Source organism: Myotis yumanensis, unplaced genomic scaffold (genome assembly GCF_028538775.1).
Source record: "Myotis yumanensis isolate MYYU_CA2020_CCGP unplaced genomic scaffold, mMyoYum1.0.hap1 SCAF_3, whole genome shotgun sequence".
Taxonomy (NCBI): Eukaryota; Metazoa; Chordata; class Mammalia; order Chiroptera; family Vespertilionidae; genus Myotis; species Myotis yumanensis.
In genome coordinates this window covers 98789504-98810465 of record NW_027223754.1, presented here as the reverse complement: position 1 = coordinate 98810465, position 20962 = coordinate 98789504, and the positions used below count along the sequence as shown (strand labels likewise).

Here is a 20962-nt window from a genome sequence, read left to right as displayed (position 1 = left end):
CTGGGATAAATCCTACTTGGTCATGGTGTATGATCCTTCTGATGTACTGCTGGATCCGATTTGCTAAGATTTTGTTGAGGATTTTGGCATCTATGTTCATGAGGGATATTGGCCTGTAATTCTCTTTCATTGTGATGTCTTTACCTGGTTTTGGTATTAGGGTGATGCTGGCTTCATAGAATGAGCTTGGAAGCGTTCCTTCCTCTTGAATTTTTTGTAGTAGTCTGAGGAGGGTAGGTTTTAGTTCTTCCTTGAATGTTTGGTAGAACTCCCCTGTGAAGACGTCTGGCCCTGGGCTTTTGTTTGCTGGAAGCTTTCTGATGACTGCTTCAATTTCTTCCATAGTTATTGGCCTATTGAGGTTTTTAGATTCTTCCTGATTGAGTTTTGGAATGTTGTATTTTTCTAGGAATTTGTCCATTTCCTCCAGGTTGTCTAGTTTGTTGGAGTAGAGTTGCCCATAGTATTGTTTAACAATCATTTGTATTTCTGTGGGGTCTGTTGTTATTTCGCCTCTATCATTTCTGATTTGGTTTATTTGGGACCTCTCTCTTTGCTTCTTGGTGAGCCTGGCTAGGGGTTTGTCAATCTTGTTTATCCTTTCAAAGAACCAGCTCTTGGTTTCATTGATTTTCTGTATTGTTTTTTTGGTCTCTATTTCATTGATTTCTGCTCTAATCTTTATTATCTCCTTCCTTCTGCTCACTCTGGGGTTTTCTTGTTGCTCTCTTTCTAATTCTTTGAGTTGTAGAGTGAGATGATTGACTACCATTTTTTCTTGTTTTTTGAGATAGGCCTGTAGAGCTATAAACTTTCCTCTCAGGACTGCTTTCATTGTGTCCCAGAGGTTTTGGATTGTTGTGTTTTCATTGTCATTAGTGTCCAGGATGTTTTTAATTTCTTCTTTGATGTCATCGGTAACCCAATCAATATTTAATAACATGCTATTCAGCTTCCAAGTGTTTGAGTATTTTGGGTTGTTTTTATTGTAGTTTATTTCTAACATTATGCCATCGTGGTCTGCGAAGAAGCTTTTTATGATTTCAATCTTCTTGAATTTGTGGAGACTTTGCTTGTGACCCAATATGTGGTCTATTTTTGAATATGTCCCATGAGCACCTGAGAGGAATGTATATTCCGCAGCTGTGGGGTGAAGTGTTCTGAAGATGTCAATTAAGTCCATCTGATCTAGTGAGTCATTTAGGATTGCTGTTTCTTTGCTGAGTTTTTGTCTAGCGGATTTATCCAGTGATGTCAGTGGTGTATTAAAGTCCCCTACTATGATTGTATTGTTGTCGATCTCTCCCCTGATATCTTCCAGAATTTTTCTTATGTATGTGGGTGCTCCTGCATTGGGTGCATATATGTTTACCAGGGTTATATCTTCTTGTTGTATTGATCCCTGTAGTATTATGAAGTGGCCTTCCTTATCTCTGGTTATGGCCTTCACTTTGAGATGTATTTTGTCAGATATAAGTATTGCTACCCCAGCTTTCTTTTCCTTTCCATTTGCCTGAAAGATATTTTTCCATCCCTTCACTTTCAGTCTGTGTGAGTCCCTTCTAATGAGGTGGGTCTCTTGTAGACAGCAGATGTTTGGGTCATGTTTTTTTATCCATTCAGCCACTCGATGTCTTTTGGTTGGAGCATTTAGTCCATTTACATTTAAAGTTATTATTGAAAGGTACTTGTTTGTAGCCATTTCTTTTTGTGTGTGTGTGTGTGGCTGTTTTCTTTCTGAGCTTGATATTTCTTCTTTTTACACCAGTCCCTTTAGCATTTCTTGCATGGCTGGCTTGGTGGTGATAAACTCCCTTAGCCCTTTTTTGTCTGTGAAGCTTCTTATTTCCCCTTCAATTTTGAATGATAGCCTTGCTGGATAGAGTATTCTTGGATTCAGTCCTTTGCTTTGCATCACTTTGTAGATTTCCGTCCATTCTTTTCTGGCCTGATGTGTTTCTGTTGAGAAATCATTTGATAATCTAATGGGAGATCCCTTGTACGTTACTTTCCGTCTCTCTTTTGCAGCCTGTAAGATTCTCTCTTTATCCTGAACATTTGCCATGGTAATTATGATGTGTCTTGGTGTGGGTCTTTTCGGGTTCACCTTGTTTGGGACTCTCTGGGCTTGTGTGACTTTTTTCTTCCCCACCTCAGGGAAGTTTTCTGATATTATTTCTTCGAATAGGTTTTCTAATCCATGTTCATCTTTCTGTTGTTCTGGCACCCCTATTATTCGTATGTTGTTTCGTTTCATGTTGTCCCAAAGCTCCCTTAGGCTCTCCTCCTGTCTTTTAATTTTTTTCTCCATTTGCCGTACAGTTTGAGTGTGTTTTGCTTCCTTGTCTTCTAATTCACTAATTCGGTCCTCCACTTCTCCCAGTCTACTGTTGATACTTTCAATGGAGTTTTTTATTGAAGCTATGTCACTCTTCATTTCTTCTTGGGACTTGTCACTCTTCATTTCTTCTTGGGACTTACTTAAGTTGTTGATTTTTTCATCTGTTTCTTCTAGCTTCTTGCATAAGTAGTTGAGTTTTTCATCTGTTTCTTCTTGCTTCTTGAACATCTGGTGCATGTACTCTAGGAACCTTATTCTGAATTCTTTTTCCGTCATGTTGCATATCTCTGTCTCACTTAGCTGCTTTTCTGGCGAGTCCTCCTTTTCTTTCCTTTGGGGGTTTCTTTGCCTACCCATGTTTGATCTCGCTGACATATGTAGATGTTGAGATGTTCAGTGGCTGCTCCCTGGGTGGCAGGGGCTCCTTGGGTTGTGGTTGCTGCTCAGACGGTTGCGGTAGCAGCTGCTTTCCAGTTGGCAGCAGCTCCTCTGGTGGGTGTTGTTCACAGCTGTGTTGGCTCTTCTGGCTGGTGGGGGGAGGCTTCACGTACAGCTGCTGTTCCACAGACAGAGGGTGTGGTGATCAGGAGGCTGTGGTGATCAGGAGGCTGTGGTGATCAGGGGGCTGCTGTTGCTTGGATCTGCTGCGTTGATTTAAAGGCACAAAATACAACAGAGCAAGGCACAACGTACCAGGCACTGAACACAAGTATATTCACAATATTAATAACCCCAAATAAAGGTGACCACCCGAATTAAGAGAATTAGGGGATAAGGGAGAAAGAAGAGAAGAAGATAAAAGAGAGAACAGAAAAGAAAAATAAGAAAAAAACAAACAAAAAAGGAGTGCAAAAATAGAATTGGGAAAAAAGAGGGGGGAAAAAAAGAGAGCTAAAAAAGAGAATGAAGTAGAAGCGGGGAAGAGACTATTGGTATGAGGAGCAAACTCCAATAGAACTGCCACTAATCTCAACAAATTCCAGCAACAGATCCCTGGAGATGAATGCAAACTATAAACCACCAATAATATCCAGAGGGGTAAGGGAAAACAGAAGCACAAAAATAACCGGGGTGGGGTGGGGGAGGGAAGGGAAAAACCAGCAGAAAAAAAAAGAAAAAAAGAAAAAGAAAAAGAAAAAGAAAAACAACCTCACAACCAGTCCTAAAAAAGAAGAAAAAACACAAAACAAAACAAACAAACAAATAAAAAAAAAAAAAAAAAAAGCCCAATATATTCAACAATCAAGAAAACAATAGAAATATAAGAGAGAAAAAAATGTTTGGAAAGTGAAGAAGGATAAAGAATAGGTGTATAAGGATTTAGAGCAGTAGATTGGAAATAGGATATATAAGTAGGGTGGAATTAGACAGGGGGTAAAAAGAGGGAATTGGGAAAGTCTGGAGCAGGAATAGGGTAAGAGTAACAGGACACCAAAAGGGGAAAAGTAAGGAAGAGGGTTTTAGCAAAGAGGTGAAATTGAGATAGGGAAAATTAATGCTAAAGGAACGATGAAAATAGAATGGAGAACACTAATCCCAAAAGAAAATAAAGAGAAAATAAAATGGCACTTTAAAAAATGGTAAAATGGTAGCAGTAATAATACTGGTTAAAAATAAAAATGTGGTAATTGAAAGGGTAAAATCAGGTGATGGAAAAAGAAGAAAAAGAGAAAAAAAAATTGGTTTCTTAGTAAAAAGGTGAAAAAATTAAAAAGAAAAAGAAAAAGAAAAAATTTGCAGTAGTGATGGTCTTTCGGTTCTTCTACTCTTCAGCCTGGTTCGCCTTAGTCCTGCCAGGTATTTAGGAGAGTGTTGAATTTGCCTGCATTACACTGTTCCTCCGTGTTGTAAATCACAGTCCTGATTTTAAAGCAGGCGGTATTTATGATCCAGTCTGCCTTAATTTGTATTCCCCTAAGAGTCAGTTTGTGGCTCAGCCTCTGGGTGGCAGTGTTTTTGGGTTGGCCTCTGAGGCTATACAGCTTCTCTATCCTTTTTTAATCCTTACCCTGCTCTGTGTTGTTGGTGGGACTGAAAACCCCTCTATAGGCCAGACCCTGGTAACTCCCAGGGACTAATCAGCTTGTTTTAGTCCTTTATCTCATACAGGGTGGAATCTGGGTGTGGCTGTGCTCCTTGCCTGGGGGGCTGGGGGGAGGAATTCCACCCTCTGGAGGAATGGCTGCCCCAGTCCTGGGCCCAGGGGTGTCTCAGCACTCAATTCGCTGCCACCTCCTCCGGCTCCCCCTCTTTCCTCAGCCTCTCCCCAGATTCCCCTCGTCTGCACCTTCACCCTCTCTTCAGCACAGGTGAGTGTCTGTATCCGAACTGTCCTATGAGCAGGGTTCAGTGAAAACAAAGAAACAGACAAACGCCGGCCGGCCGCGGAAATGCTCCTCTCTTACCGGTCTGGGAAACGCTCCTCTCTTACCAGCACTGCATGGTCTGGGAAACGCTCCTCTCTTATGGGCACTGCATGGTCTGATCAGTTCCTCAGGATGCCCCCTTTAGTCTCAGTTCTCCGCAATCACAAAATCCAAATCTCAAATCTCCTGGCGCCAACAAACCCGCGGAACTCCTTACCCTGGTCAGGGTCTGTGTCTGTCCCAAGAGACGCGGCTGTCTGCCATGCGGTCTCCCTCCGACCCTCTGGGCTCAGGTCTGGCAAACTTTCCTGCCCAGATCCCTGGTTTTTAACCTTTCCAGGGGAGGTCTGCCCTTCCCGGCTGCAAACCGTCTCACCAGCTGAGTAAATTTGCCAATTCGGGGTGGGTGTTATTAGTTTCAGCTGCTTACTCCGTTTGCTCCGGGACAAGACCTGGGACGCGTCTGCCTATATCGCCGCCATCTTCGTTACTCCAGAATTTCTTAATTATATAAATTTCTAACCCAATTTAGTTCAATGTCTACTCTTAAATCTAGGTGTATAATATAAAATGTTTATGAATTAGCCTAAAATATAGCCTCTGAACAGTTAATGGAAAAGGAAACTATAGAAAAACTATAATTAGTGATTGTCAGTTGTCCATCTTTGAAGGCTACACAATGAAATCATCATTACATATCACTTACCTTTTCAAGTAAGTAGCCAATGACTAAAAAGCCTTTTCCACCCAGCATCTGTTCTTGCATGGCTACCGAACTTTTAAGCAGTTCAACCAGGAAAGCCAAAAGAGTAGCACTGCATGTAAAGTACAGATAATTTCATTATATAACCATCAACTATTGATTATAAATAGTGTTCAATTTCAATATTTTTATGACAAAAGATAACCATGTTTAAATCAAATCTGTTTTGCTGACAATGACTATTATACCTTATTTACGCAATAATATATTTCTTACAAACATGAGAAAACTAGTTTCATCTATTTAAAATTAAATATCATAAATCAACAAATAACTGTGTAGATTTTTTTATGTTCCAAGGCAAAACATCTAAGTTTACCTATACACATATGTATTCCCTGTTTCAAGCAAATTTAACATAAGAAACACACCCCAAAATGTCACCATCATAATAAAGACTTTATCATAATATTTCTTTAAAGAACATGTTATCTTAGAGAATTTTAAATAGGTATACAAGATTGTTTTGGAAGAACACACTGACTTTTTATATAAACCTTTCATTTAGACCTATTTTTATTACTTTTTTTAAAGATATCCAGAGAGCCCTGGCCAGCAGGGTTCAGTGGTTAGAGCGTCAGCTTGTACACTAGAGGATCACAGGTTCAACTACTGTTCATGAGCACCTACCTGACCTACCTGGGGGTTGCAGGTTTAACCCCTCCCCAAATCCCCACTCCCCCATCCCCCACTCCTCTCCTCAGGCAGGGTGCATGCCGGAGGCAACCAACCAATGGATGTGTCTCTCACACTGATGTTTCTCTCTCTCTCTCTCTCTCTCTCTCTCTTTCTCTCTCTCTCTCATCCCTCACCCTCCCTTCCACTCTCTCTAAAAAAAAAAATCAATGGAAAAAATATCCTCACTTCTGGGTAAGGGTCAATAAAAAATATATATCTGGAGACATATGAAACATGTTACTTATGTCCCTAAATGCCCTCAGGAAAGTTCATGAGAGCAGAGAAAAGAAATGATTTATGTAATATTAAAATGAAAAGTGACAATAACACAATGTATATACAACATATAAAAGCACATAAAGATATGTGCCAGACAAACATAAAACACTTGATGTGGTAACTGAATGAAGGAACAAAAGAAAAACAAAGTATTGCAATTAATTAAGCTGTGGTAATATATTACTTCAGAAAGTTACATAGAACAATTTTCAAACAGCAGCATTCATACATGACAGTATTTCTAGTTATATGTTACCATAGTTTATAGCAATAAATGACTATAAGCCAGACTTTACCACCCATTAAAAAAATATCTATTTAAAGTGCTTTACAAGGACCCTAAATTCCCTATTTATATTCACAAGCATGGGTAAAGCCTCAAATTTCTAAATATATTTTAATACACAAGTACTCATTCCTAAAAGAAATTAAGAAAATCTGGTAATGAGGAAAACTTGAAAATTACTAAGGCCCCTAAATAATCTAAAGTTATTATATTCTCTGGAGTTATTTAAAAAAAATACTTTTGTAAAAAAAATCCAGAGAGCCCTAGCCGGCAGGGTTCAGGGTTTTGAGCGTCATGGGCACTTACCTGACCTACCTGAGGGTTGCTCTTCTGATTTCAATAAAAATTACAAACAATACTTTTCTCTAACAGTGAGGTTATACTTGTTCAAATTAGAAAAGTATTCTCATAAAAATAATTAACAAAAATTATCATTATTGTAAAAATCAACAGATTAACAGATTTCAGCTAGAAAAAAATATATAGTACATTTGAAAACAAAGTACTTCATTACAGGAAATTAAAATTCTATTACATTATTTGGCCCTGTATCTTTAAACCACAAAAACAAGTATACTAGTATTACAAATCAATGATATTGTTTTACTCTGTCCTAAAAACCAAAGGTAGATATTTACAAGAAAAACACAACTCCCAAAGAATTCCTTGGGATTTTTTAAATGTTTCTGTAAAAAAAAGAACAGCTATTAAAAGCAATCTAGTCCATTTTAAATGAATTGTATCAATAGTCAAAGCCACTTCACAAATAACTGCTTAAGTACTATTATACATAGTACTTCTGCCTACATGTTTGAAAAGAATGAAGACAGCGATTGCATAGAGATCACACAATTTCCTAATCTGTTCATGGAATTTTAACCTACATCTGAGTTAGTGATTTAGAGAGGACGATGACTAGGATTCCTAAACATCAGCACTGCCAAAAAGACCAGAAAAGCATCACTATGGTCCCTATGGTCCATAAAAAAATGCATAAAGTATTTCTTATGATAAATCTTCCTCCTGTGTAGACCCATATAAAATTAAAAGGATGCCATAGATTTTCTTATTCTTTTATGTCAGAAAGACAACTTTCTCAAACATCTAATGAATTAACTCAAGACTTCTAAACACACTAGAGATTCATTACAAAACCAGAAATATTAATTTTATTTTTCCAAAATCTTAACACATGATATAATACCCATATAATATTAATCTCACTTCAATTTTAACTATGACAAAAATTGAAAAGTCAAATTCATTCACTAACAAAGGTATTATTCATTTATACCTAAGACCCAATGCAATAGCAATACCATATCTTTTTTAAATCTTTAAAATAGATATATTTGACATGGTAGATGTAATAGTAAAGAGATGGCCATCTTCGAAGAGGTACATTTTCAAACATAATTTAACAAACTTACCAGTAACTAAAATGCATCGGATTGCTGCAGGGCTCACAATAAACTTGCAAAATTCTGTGTACTGCCATACAAAATTTCTCTCCATTCTTGCCTATTTCCAACTCCCCTAGATACAAAGGCAAATATAAAGGATACTTCAGCCCATTCCTATATCTCCTACATACCACTTCCTGTCTAGACACATCAGTTCAACTGTAGAGGATCTAAATATATAGGATAAGTCAAAAGTAAGTATCTGTGTCAGCCAAAACGAGAAAATCTCTTGAAAAGTGTAGCAATTGCTAGAAAGAGATGTTCACAGAATTTTTTTACTTTATAGATAAAAAGTACTCTGATTTTTATCTCATAAGGTAAAACTGCTAAACTTTTCAAAAGACATTGTAACAGATGTTCTGTACGTAGCAATTCCACTTCAGAAACAGTTAATGGGTTTTTAATTCTGTCTCCTTTAATGGAAAATGACACTAAATATTTTTAGGGTTATATCTTAAAAATAATAACAATCTTCCAATTTTTAATAAGCTTCAAGTAATCTAGGAAATAATATTTATTTCAAGTGATATACTTATAAAGGTCTAGACCTTAGGAAAATTGAAAAAATAGTATAATACATTTAACAACTTACTATGTTTATTAAAATGTCCAGAGCTTTCTGGCCCATATTATCTTAAAACACACACACACACACACACACACACACACACACACGTCTTGGTCCATTAACACCAAATAATTTTAATAACTATGTAAAAATATAACTAAATTCTGTTTCTAATAAAAAATATGACTATATTTAGGTTCCATTAAAATTTATATAACTATAGATTTTTACTTGATTTTAATATTATTTTATTATTTGAGGTACTTTATTATTTAAAGATAAAATATATCATAAAGGTAGACCTACTTTATTACTGAAATGATTAATATTAAATATATAACCTAAGTTCAGTTCAAAAGCGGTTCTTAGAATATAGAAAATCACTTTTCAATTTGCTTTGTACAAGCAAGTACCTCAATTTGATGAGTTGTTTAAATATATTAAGAATGGAATTAATAGTGTTAAAATAAAATATTCTATATTCATTCAGAAATTCAACACATTCCTTTATAAAAATTTTTTTTTAATCTTTAAAAAACACTCACTACAAGCAAAGTAACTGTCAGAATAAATTCAGAAGTAGATTAAGTCCTAATAAGATTTAAGGCGCCAGTAAGGGGAGGGAGAGTCTTTTGGCTTTTTCATAAAGTTTCATGTCTTAGGTAGCTTACTTTAGTATTGAAATAGATTGAAATCTTGCAAAAGATAATTAAACTTATATAAAATATCTAATACTATAGTTTTAATGCTAGTTTTTTTCCACTACAAACTCTTTGGAGATGAGAGTGATCATAGCAAGAATAAAACTGTAAAAGAAATCAACTCAAGTCCAACTCAAGACAATTTTACACTCAACACAATATCCAGCAACATACACACACAAAAAAATCTCACAGTAAGTTAGAAGAGTTAAATTTTTTCACAGTTCAAAATTAGAAACGCCCAAACCAAAAGTTTCCAACTCCAGGTATATTTAGCTGTCACTTTTAGACAATAGATTCCTGAAGATGCTATCTCAAAAGACCATTGCCTACCTGCCTACATATGCAATGAATCCTGGTACACAAACTTACATTCATCAAATAAGACAACAAGTGGAGATATACGCTAAATTAAGTAAAATACATTTATCGTGAAATGCAGCACAATAAAATGTAAGGATGGATGGAATACACTGGGTAGCACATGAAATCACTGAGCCTGCACTTCACCATGAAACCTCTCCTCTGTAATCTCTCTCTTTTCTTTCAACCTGCTATGAGACAGGCAGCCATTCAATTGCTGCCACTATCATGGCTATTTAAGAGCATTCTTGAAAGGCTCTATTAAAAGTTTGTCAAGCTGTAACACATTTTTACCTTTTTGGGAACAAACTTTGATTTTATATTTCATTAGCCTATTTTATTTCTGACAAAATATATTCATAGCCAAAAAACATCAAAGTTTATTAAAGTGTGATTGAAAGGTATAATAATTTGTCTTATCAAAGGAACAAAATTTAAAAATTTGATCATGTAAATGAATTAATTATAAATTCATTATGACATAATGTGTTATTACATAATATCTATCAGTATTTACATAGTTTGAGAACAAGAGTCTCTTGATCAGTTCCGTTCATCCTATCTAATAAAAGAGAAACATGGTAATTAACCATAACTTCGCTACCCTTCCCATTGGCTAATCAGCGAGATATGCAAATTAACTGCCAGCCAAGATGGCGGCTGGCTGCCAGGCAGCTGAAGTGAACAGGAGGCTTGCTTGCTCCAGTGACGGAGGAAGCCAAGGTTCCCCGCCTGGTTCCCCGCCTGCCTTGCTGGCCTCTGAGATGCTCTCTAAGAAACGTTGCAAATATAGAAGCTAAACAAAACTCCAGAAACCTGCTTTCAGCCATCAGAGCTGGAGTGAGCAGGACCGAATCAGTGTTACAATTATAGAACCCAAACAAACCCAGATCCCTGCTTATAGCAGTGGAGGCCTCAAGCTGGAGCTGGCCTCAGAGCTAAAGCTGGCTCTCAGCTCCAGTGACAGCTGTAGAAGGTAAATAAATCCCAGAATTAAAAAGAAAAAAGGAGAGGTTGGGAGGTTCAGTCACCCGCCAGCCTGAAAACGGCCCTCAGCCCCTCACCCAGACTGGCCAGGCACCCATATGGGGACCCCCACCCTGAAGGGGGTGTGACCAGCTGCAAACAGCCATCAACCCGTCATCCAGGCTGGCCAGGCACCCAAGCGGGACCCCCACCCTGATCCGGGACACCCTTCAGGGCAAACCAGCCGGCCCCCACCCATGCACCAGGCCTCTATCCTATATAGTAAAAGGGTAATATGCCTCCCAGCACCAGGATCAGCGGAGCCGCGAGGACTCCTGGCACCGGAATCAGAGGAGCCGTGAGGCCTCCTGGAACCGGGATTAGCAGAGCCACAAGGCCTCCTGGCCCCTGGAGCAGCGTGACAGGGGGCAGCGCCCAAACCCCCTGATCGCCCTGCGGCTCTGTGTATGACAGGGGGCAGGGCCACAACCTCCCTATCCGCCCTGCTCTTTTCCTGACAGGGGAAGGCACCCCAACCCCCTGATTAGCCCTGCTCTGTGCCTGATAGGGGGGAGCTCCCCAACTCCCTGATTGGCCCTGCTCTGTGTGTGACAGGGGAAGGCGCCCCAACCCCACCATGGGCCCTGCTCTGTGTGTGACGGGGTAGAGCCGCAACCTCCCCATCGGCCCTGCCCTGAGTGTGACAGCAGCGGCACCCCAACCCCCTGATCTGCCCTGCTCTGTGGGTGACAGGGGGCGGCGCCCCAACCCCCGGATCCGCCCTGCACTGTGTGTGACAGGGGTCAGTGCCCCAACTCCCCTATCGGCCCTACTCTGTGCGTGACAGGGGGGAGCTCCCCAACCCCCTGATCCACCCTGCTCTGTGTGTGATGGGGGGAGCTCCCCAACCCCCTGATCGGCCCTACCCTGAGCATGACTGGGGGTGGCATCGCAACCTCCCGATCCGCCCTGCTCTGTGCATGATGGGGCGGCGCCCCAACTCCCCAATCGGCCCTGCTCTTAGCCCAACCAGGGGCTGCACCTAGGGATTGGGCCTGCCCTCTGCCACCCAGGAGCAGGCCTAAGCCAGCAGGTCGTTATCTCTCGAGGGGTCCCGACTGTGAGAGGGCACAAGTGGGGCTGAGGGACAGAGCCCCCCCGCCAGTGAACAAATTTTTGTGCACCGGGCCTCTAGTAATATCTATAAAATGGCTGATAGATATTAACTGAAAAGGCTCTAATGTAAAACAAAACAAAACAAAAAAACTCTCAAAACCTAACAGTTTGCAATTTAACCTCAAGTGACACACTGCCACTTCAATGCTCTACTAGTAAATGCCCTAGTCTATTTATGAAGACTTTCCTGGACATGTAACAAGTAGCAGCACCACTATAATAATACATGAATACTTTAGAAATTTGATGCTGTAACTTCCTACACTTAAAGAAAAACTAAATTTCAAAGAAAAAATAGGAAGATTATAACTACACATGTGTTACATGTGTTAATCTTAACTATATATGTAATGCCCTTCATGATGAAAGCATGCTACTGCACGGAAGCCAACTGGTCAGTGCTTTATCAGGTGCTGGCTTTACTTTCAGCCAACCCTCAGCCTATTTAACAAAAGCAGAATTAAAAATATACCCTAGATGTGCTGAAATTACAAAATAAAGGAAAAAATGTTTAAACAGCTGATTACACAGAAAGCTGAAATAATTATTTGACTCTACGTATATGGTATGGCAAAAGTAGGTTTACAGTTGTGAGTATGGGAAATGCAGAGTTCATTCTTATATTGTTATTTATCATTGAATTATTTTCCATATGAACAACTGTAAACGCACTTTTGCCCACCCCGTAGGCCCAATAATTTTCTATTCTGTTTATCATTAATTATCTTTTTTAAGTGATCTATAGAGTAAAATTGACCTCTTTATTTTATGTGTATATGTAGAGTTCTGAGAATGTTAGATATATAGATTTGTATAATCTCACTAAAATCAAGATAGATAGATACCAGTTACATCATATCAAAAATACTCATTTATCCTATCCCTTTACATCTTTATAAGCCACAGTCTCCCAACACCAGTAACCTTAGGTAAGGACTTACCTCTTATCCATCATTATACTTTTGACTTCTCATGATTTTCATATAAATGGAATCATACAATATATGATCTGAGTATGTCATTGACCTCAACATACTGCCTTTGAGATTCACCCAAGTAGTTGCATACATCAAGAGTTTATTCCTTTTAACTATTCAATATAATACCATTGTATGAATGGATTGCAACAATTTGTGTACATTTGAATTATATATGTTAATAGCAATTATGAATAGGACTACTATAAACATTCACAAAAGGGGTTTTGTGTGAACACAGTTTTCATTCATTTCTCATGAGCACAATTCCAGGAGTAGAAAGGTTGAATAAAATAAGTGTATATTTAACTTTATAATAAACTGCCTGCCTTCCTGATTGCCCCTAACTGCTTCTGCCTGCCAGCCTGATCGCCCCATAACCACTCCCCTGACAGCCGGATTGACGGCTAACTGCTCCCCTGCTGACCCGATCGCTCCCAACTGCCCTCTCCTGCCGCCCAATCACCCCCAACTGCCCTCCCCTGCCAGCCTGATCACTCACAACTGCCCACCCCTGCCACAACCCGCCTCCTCTGCTGGGACTAGTCTCTTCCACATCGAGTGGAGCCACGGGACCCCACGCCTCACCATGCAGAGAGGACTCTGGGCCCCGCCCCCACTGTGTGCACAGCCATCTTGTGATGGCCTTGTACACGAGGGCGTGAGGACCACCTAAGCTATTATTAGTACAGAAAAACTACAATAAAAATAATCACAAAAATTCAAACACTTGGAGGTTAAATAGCATGCCATTAAACAATGATTGGGTTACCAAAGAGACCAAAGAAGAAATAAAAAGCATCATGGCCACAAATGACAATGAAAACACAACAATCCAAAACCTATGGGACACAGTGAAAGCAGTCTTGAGAGGGAAGTTCATAGCTCTACAGACCTACCTCAAAAAACAAGAAAAACTTGTAATAAACCATCTAACACTGCAATTTGAAGAATTACAAAGAGAGCAATAAGAAAAACCCAGAGCAGAAGGAAATAATAAAGATCAGAGGGGAAATAAATGACATAGGGACCAAAAAAAGATCAATGAAACCAAGAACTGGTTCTTTGAAAGTATAAACAAGATTGATGAACCTCTAGCCAGGCTCACCATGAAGCAAAGAGAGAGGACCCAAATAAAATCAGAAAAGAATGAATCAAAATAACAACAGACCCCACAAATATGAAGTATCGTAAAAAATATGCTATGAGCAACTCTATTCCAACAAACTGGTTAATGTAGAAGAAAAGGATATATTCCTAGAAAAATACAATCTTCCAAAACTCAATCAGGAAAATCAAACATGTGAATAAGCTGATAACTATAGAGGAAATTGAAGCAGTAATCAAAAAACTTTCAACAAACAAAAGCCCCGGACCAGATGGCTTCACAGGGGAGTTTTATCAAATATTCAAAGAACTAAACCTATCTTCCTCAGACTATTCCAAAAAATTTAAGAGGAAGGAACACTCTCAAGCTCTTTCTACAAAGCCAGCATTACACTTATCCCAAAACTAGATAAAGACAACACAAAGAAAGAGAATTATAGGCCAATATCCCTCATGAACATAGATGCCAAAATTCTCAACAAAATTCTAGCAAATTGGATCCAGCAGTACATCAGAAAGTTCATACACCATGGTATTTAACCCAGGGATGCAAGGAACCATACAATATCCGCAAATCAATAAAGGTGATACATCACATAAACAAATTGAAAGATAAAGTCCATATAATCATATCAATTGATGCAGAGAAAGCATTTGACAAAATCCAACACCCTTTTTTGATAAAAACTTTCAGCAAGGTGGGATTAGAAGGCTCATACCTCAACATAATAAAAACCTTATATGACAAACCTGCATCCAATATCATACTCAATGGGCAAAAACTAAAACCATTTCCCCTAAGAATAAGAACAAGACAGGCATGTCCACTCTCACCACTCCTGTTTGACATAGTCCTGGAAGTGCTAGCCATGGCAATCAGACAAAGAAGAGAAATAAAAGGCATCCAAATTGAAAAAGAAGAAGTAAAATCATCATCATTCGCAGATGACATGATATTATACATAGAAAATCCAAAGACTCCATCAAAAAACTACTAAAATTAATAAATGAATTCAGCAAAGTAGCAGGATACAAAATTAACACCCAGAAATTTATGGTTTTTTTATAAACCAACTAGAGGCCCTATGCACGAAATTCATGCAAGAGTAGACCTTCACTTGTCATTTGTTGATTTGTTGATGATAGCCATTCTGACAGGTGTGAGTTGGTACCGCATTGTCATTTTGATTTGCATCTCTCAAATGATTAGTGACTTTGAGCATGTTCTCATACGTTGCTTGGCCTTCCTTATGTCCTCTTTCAAAAAGTATCTATTTAGGTCCATTGCCCATTTTTTGATTGGGCTGTTTATCTTCCTTTTGTTAAGTTGTATGAGTTTCTTGTAAATGTTGGAGATTAAACCCTTATTGGTGATAACATTGGCTAATATGTTCTCCCATGCAGTGGGCTTTCTTATTGTTTTCTTGATGGTTCCTTTTGCTGTACAGAAACTTTTTTTTTTAATGTAGTCCCATTTGTTTATTTTCTCTTTAGTTTCCATTGCCCTAGGAGCTGTATCAGTTAAGATATTGCTTAGGTATATGTCTGAGATTTTGCAGCCTGTAGATTCATCTAATATTTTTATGGTTTTCTGTTTAAATCCTTTATCCAATTTTGAGTTTATTTTGTGTATGGTGTAAGTTGGTGGTCTAGTTTTATTTTTTTCATGTATCTGTCCAATTTTCCCAACACCATTTATTAAAAAGACTGTCTTGACTCTATTGTATGTTCATGCCTCCTTTGTCAAATGACAAGTGCTATCGAGGATGCGGAGAAAAAGGAACCCTCGTGCACTGCTGGTGGGAATGCAAACTGGTACAACCACTGTGGAGAATAGTATGGAGTTTCCTCAAAAAACTAAAACTGGGACTCCCTTTTGACCCAGAGATCCCACTTCTAGGGATATATTCCAAGAAACTAGAAACACCTATCAGAAAGGATATATGCACCGATATGTTCATAGCAGCACAATTTACAATAGCTAAGATTTGGAAACAGCCTAAGTGCCCATCAGCAAATGAATGGATTAGAAAACCGTGGCACATCATCTACACGATGGAATACTATGCTGCTGTGAAAAAGAAGGAATTCTTACCATTTGCAACAGCATGGATGGAGCTGAAGAGCATTATGCTAAGCGAAATAGGCGAGTCATGGAAAGATAAATATCACATGATCTCACTAATTTGTGGAATATAAAGAACATCATAAACCAATGAACAAAAATAGGTACAGACACAAAGAAGCATCAAACAGACTTTGAAACTTCAGCGGAAGGCAGTGGAAGGTTGGGGGGTGGGTAAGAAATCAACCAAAGGACTTGCATGCATGCATATAAGCATAACCAATGGACAGACACTAGGGGGGTGAGGGCATGTGCCAGGGGGTGTGGGGTGTTGGGGGGAGGTCTATGGGGGAGAAAGGAGACAAACGTACTACTATTTGTAATACTTTAAACAGTAAAAAACAAAAACAAACAAACAAACAAAAACACGCCCTAATCATAAGGACTATAAAGTGCTTCCTCCCCCAACATATTTCTAAAGACCTATTTACAGCAATTCCTTTTCCAGGTACATCATGTCTGACTATCAAGGCAAAATTAGAAGGCAATTTCCAATTTAAAAAGACAAATCAAGAATAAGACCCAGATATGGCTGGGATGTTGGAATTAGCAGAATTGGAATTTAAAACAACTATAATTAATATGCAAAGGGTTCTGAATGATAAAAATAGATAGCATGAAAGAACAAAGGGGCAATGCAAGCATAGATATGGAAATCTTAATTTTAAATTTTTTTAAAGGGAAGGAAATGAAAACTACACCTACACATATCATTTTCAAATTACAGAAAATCAAAGTTAAACAATTCCTAAAAGGAAAAGACAACTTAAATATAGCAAAAAGAAGAATGACATCTAACTTTTCCTCAGAAACCATGCAAGCAAAAAGAGAATGGGGTGAAATATTTAAAGCTTCAAGAAAAAAAAACCCATCAACCTCAACTTCTGTACCCTGCAAAATTATCCTTTGAAAGTGAAGAAGAAATAAAGACTCCCAAACAAAAATTGAGGACATTTGTTTCCAGTAGAACTGACTTGTGTAAAAATGTTAACAGAAATTCTTTAAAGAGAAAGAAAACAATATAGGTAAGAAACTTGGATCTACATAAAGAAAGCACACTGAAGAAATAGTAATAAAAAGTTCTATTTTTTAATCTAAAGTAATCTGATAAAGTTTGTTCAAAATAACTGTTCAGACAGAACAGTCTTCAAATTAAGGAAAATTAACAAAGATTAAGAAGAGCATTGCATGATGTTAAAAGGGTCAATTTTCTGAATAGACATAAGAATTCTCTAGGTGCAAGAGCATCAAACCAGATGATGCAAAAACTGCTATAACTGCAAGGAGAAAGAAATGAATCCACTATGATAGTTAGAGACTTCAACACTCCTCTCTAATAAAAGGACAAATACACTAAGGCAGAAAATCAGGATATAGCTGAACTCAATAATACCAACAAACCACTGGAGATAACTGACATCTATACACTACTTCATTCAACAGCACCAAAATAAGCATTCCTCTCAAGCTCACATGAAACATTCACTAAGACAGACCACCTTCTGGATCACAAATCACATCTTACAAATTAAAAAAAATAGAAAGCATACAATATCTATACTCAGATCATAGTGGAATTAAGTAGAAATAACAGATAACTAGAACATCCCATAAGAAGTACAGATTAAACAGCACACTTCAAAATTACACCTGGGTAAAAAAGAAATCATGAGATATTAAAAATATTTTAAATGAAATGAAAATGAAAGCACAACTTACCAAATTTGTGGAATGAAATTAAAGCAATGCATATAGGTAAATTTATAATGTGATATGATATTGACTTATAATAAATACATTTGGTCTTCTTCCCAATTTCTGGCACAGAGCTCCTAAAGTCCTTGAAATTTTCTAAGTGATCAGAACAATTATAGCTGTATTTAGTTATGTTAATGAGATAAATTTTGTAACTTGCCTAAGAATGGGACCTACTTGCTACTGGAGCCAACCATGTGATTAATGTGTTGGAACCTTCAGACCCCATCACTCTCCATAACCTCCAGGCTGCCTACTGTATGATTTCAACTATATGACATTGTAGGAAAGGCAAATATACGGAGATAATAAAAAGATCAGTACTTTCTGGGAGTGGGATGAACAGACAAAGCACAGAGGATTTTTAGGGCAGGGAAAATATTTTTCATAACATTATAATGATTAATATATGTCATTAGACTTTTGTCAAAAATCAATGCACATGAGAATACACAATACCCAGAGTAAACTCAAAGTATCAACTTTGAGTGACTATGATGTATCAATTTAGTTTAAACCTTGATTAAAAAGTACAATTCTGGTCAGTGATGTTGATAATGCGGTAGAGTATGTATGTGTGGGGAGAGAGAGTATATGGCAGAGCCTTGCAAAATTTATTTGCAAACATTAAACTGCTCTAAAAAATACAATTTTTAACAATAATATAATGATAGGAAATAACTTCAGAGGAATGGAGGCAAGAGAGGTAACCTTTGCCTCCCCCCTGAAATTTCAACAAATTAAGCAACTTTATTTCAACAAAGAATTCCCTGCTCAATACAAAGGCACACTTCAGAGATCCACCCACTGAATAATCTAAAACTGGGCAACCAGGAATAAACAGGGAGACAAAAAGGAAGGAAAGCACAGACTGCTCACAGATGCAGCCCTGGAAAGAGGAGTTCAAGGCTCAGTGTGCAGAGGGGAGGAAGCCTGCAATAGCAGGCACTTCCTTCAGCACCGAGGAAAGGAGAGCTGCAGGGGCAGTCTAGCAGGGCCAGCAGTGAGCAGAGCTAACAGTGACTGAGCCAGCAGATGGCTGACAGAGCACAGAGATCTGCCCTGCTATACTCCACTGTCAGGTGGTGTTATTTCAAACAAAGAAATAGAAGCACAGAGCACTGCCAAAATATACACTCCCAAAACTCTCCTCCCATTGCCCTTGGACTCAGGTTGAGGAGCATATTACCTGTAAACCAAGAGCAATTGGAATAGAAGCACTATTTTCCTGATCCCCAGGTGGGGTGCTTGGAGCAGGACCCGACAAAGGTCAGGGGTCACCTAAACAGTGAGGGTAATACAATCCCCAACACAAAGCAGCCTAGCAGTACTATCTTAGAGAAGCCCTGGGGGTCAACACTGGAAAATAGTAGAAAGACCTCTGCAGAGGAAGCTGCCAACAGCCATTAATATAGACAGATAAAATAGCCTAGGTAAACTAGAGCAGTAAATACCATGAATAACCACTGTAACAAGGATGATTAGAAAGAACATGAAAAATCCCTAGAAAGCAAGCTGGAACACATGGAAATATGTGATATGAATGACAGATTGCAAGATTGCAGTTAAAAAATACGTAATGAGATGCAAGAAAACATATACAGTTAAGTGACTCAGAAAAAAAATCAATGAACAAAATTAATACTTTACCAAAGACATTAAGACTTTTTAAAAACCAATCAGAAGTCCTGGTAATAAAGCATGCAATTAAAGAGATTAAGAGTAAACTACTGAGCAAAGAAAACAGAGCTGACCAGATGGAAGAAAGTATTAGTGATATCAAAGATAGGAGACTAGAAAAGGCACAGAAGGAAGAGAGACCTGAGCATAAGACAAATGATAGAGTTCTACAAGAACTATCTGACTCTATCAGGAAAAGCAATATTACAATAACAGGCATTCCAGAGGACGAAGAGAGGAAGAAGGGAATGCAGAGTCTATTCAAACAATTAGTGGATGAGAACTTCCCAAACCAATGGAAAGAACTAGATCCTTGAATCCAAGAATCAAACAGAATACCTGGTTACCTCCATCCAAAGAGGCCCTCTCCAAGACACTTGATTTTAAAACTGTCAAAAATTAACGACAAAGAAAAAATTCTCAAAGCTACCAAGAAAAAAGAAGGAAAAAATTCTCAAAGCTATAAAGGAAAACCCATTAGAATTTCATCTGACTAGTCAGCAGAAACTCTACAAGGAAGAAGAGAAACCAAATATTCAAATGTCTGAAAGAGAGAAATTGCCAGCCATGAATAATATGGGTAGCAAAATTATCCTTTAAATATGAAGGAGAAATAAAGATGGTCCAAGACATACAGAAGCTGAGGCATTTAATCACCAGAAAACCTCCATTGCAGGACATACTCAAAGGAGTTACTCTACATGAAACAAAGAACAGAAGGTCACAAACTACAAGTAAGGTCACCAAAAAAGTCACAGTATAAACAGGGATAATTTGTTACAACAAAAACATAAAAGGGGAGGGGAGTTAGGGTCTGAACTGGCAAAGGAGGATGAATTTCACCTACACTCAAAAGAAAAAATACTATGGTATATATGAAATTTATTTTTAATAAACCTAACTAGAGGCACAGTGCATGAAATTCATACACTGGCAGGGGGAGGGGGTGTCCCTCAGCCCAGCCTGCACCCTCTCCAATCTGTGACCCCTCGGGGGATGTCCGACTGCCATTTTAGGCCCGATCCCTGTGGGACTGGCAGTTGGACATCCCTCTCACAATCTAGGACTGCTGGCTCCCAACTGCTCCCCTGCCTGCCTGCCTGATTGCCCCTAACTGCTTCTACCTGCCAGCCTGATCACCCCCTAACCACTCCCCTGCTGGCACAATTGCCCCCAACTGCCCTCCCCTGCCAGCCCTATTGCCCCCAACTCCCCTCCCCTGACTGCCAGGTCACCCCTAACTGCCCTCTCTTGCAGGACTGGTCACCCCTAACTGCCTTCCCCTGTCAGCCTGATCACCCACAACTGCCCTCCCCTGCTGACCATCTTGTGGCTGTGGGTGTCGCCATCTTTGACAGTGTGGCAGTC

General features: G+C 38.7%; 1 protein-coding gene across 5 annotated transcripts in view; it reads right to left on the bottom strand.

Moving 5' to 3' along the window:
* NBEA (neurobeachin) overlaps nucleotides 1-20962 on the bottom strand; it is a 975192-nt gene that overhangs the window by 783314 nt on the left and 170916 nt on the right. For all 5 annotated transcript variants that reach the window (XM_070409180.1, XM_070409183.1, XM_070409179.1 and 2 more), the window contains one exon: nucleotides 5414-5522. In XM_070409180.1, the coding sequence (XP_070265281.1) occupies nucleotides 5414-5522 (109 nt within the window). The remainder of the gene's footprint in view (nucleotides 1-5413; nucleotides 5523-20962) is intronic.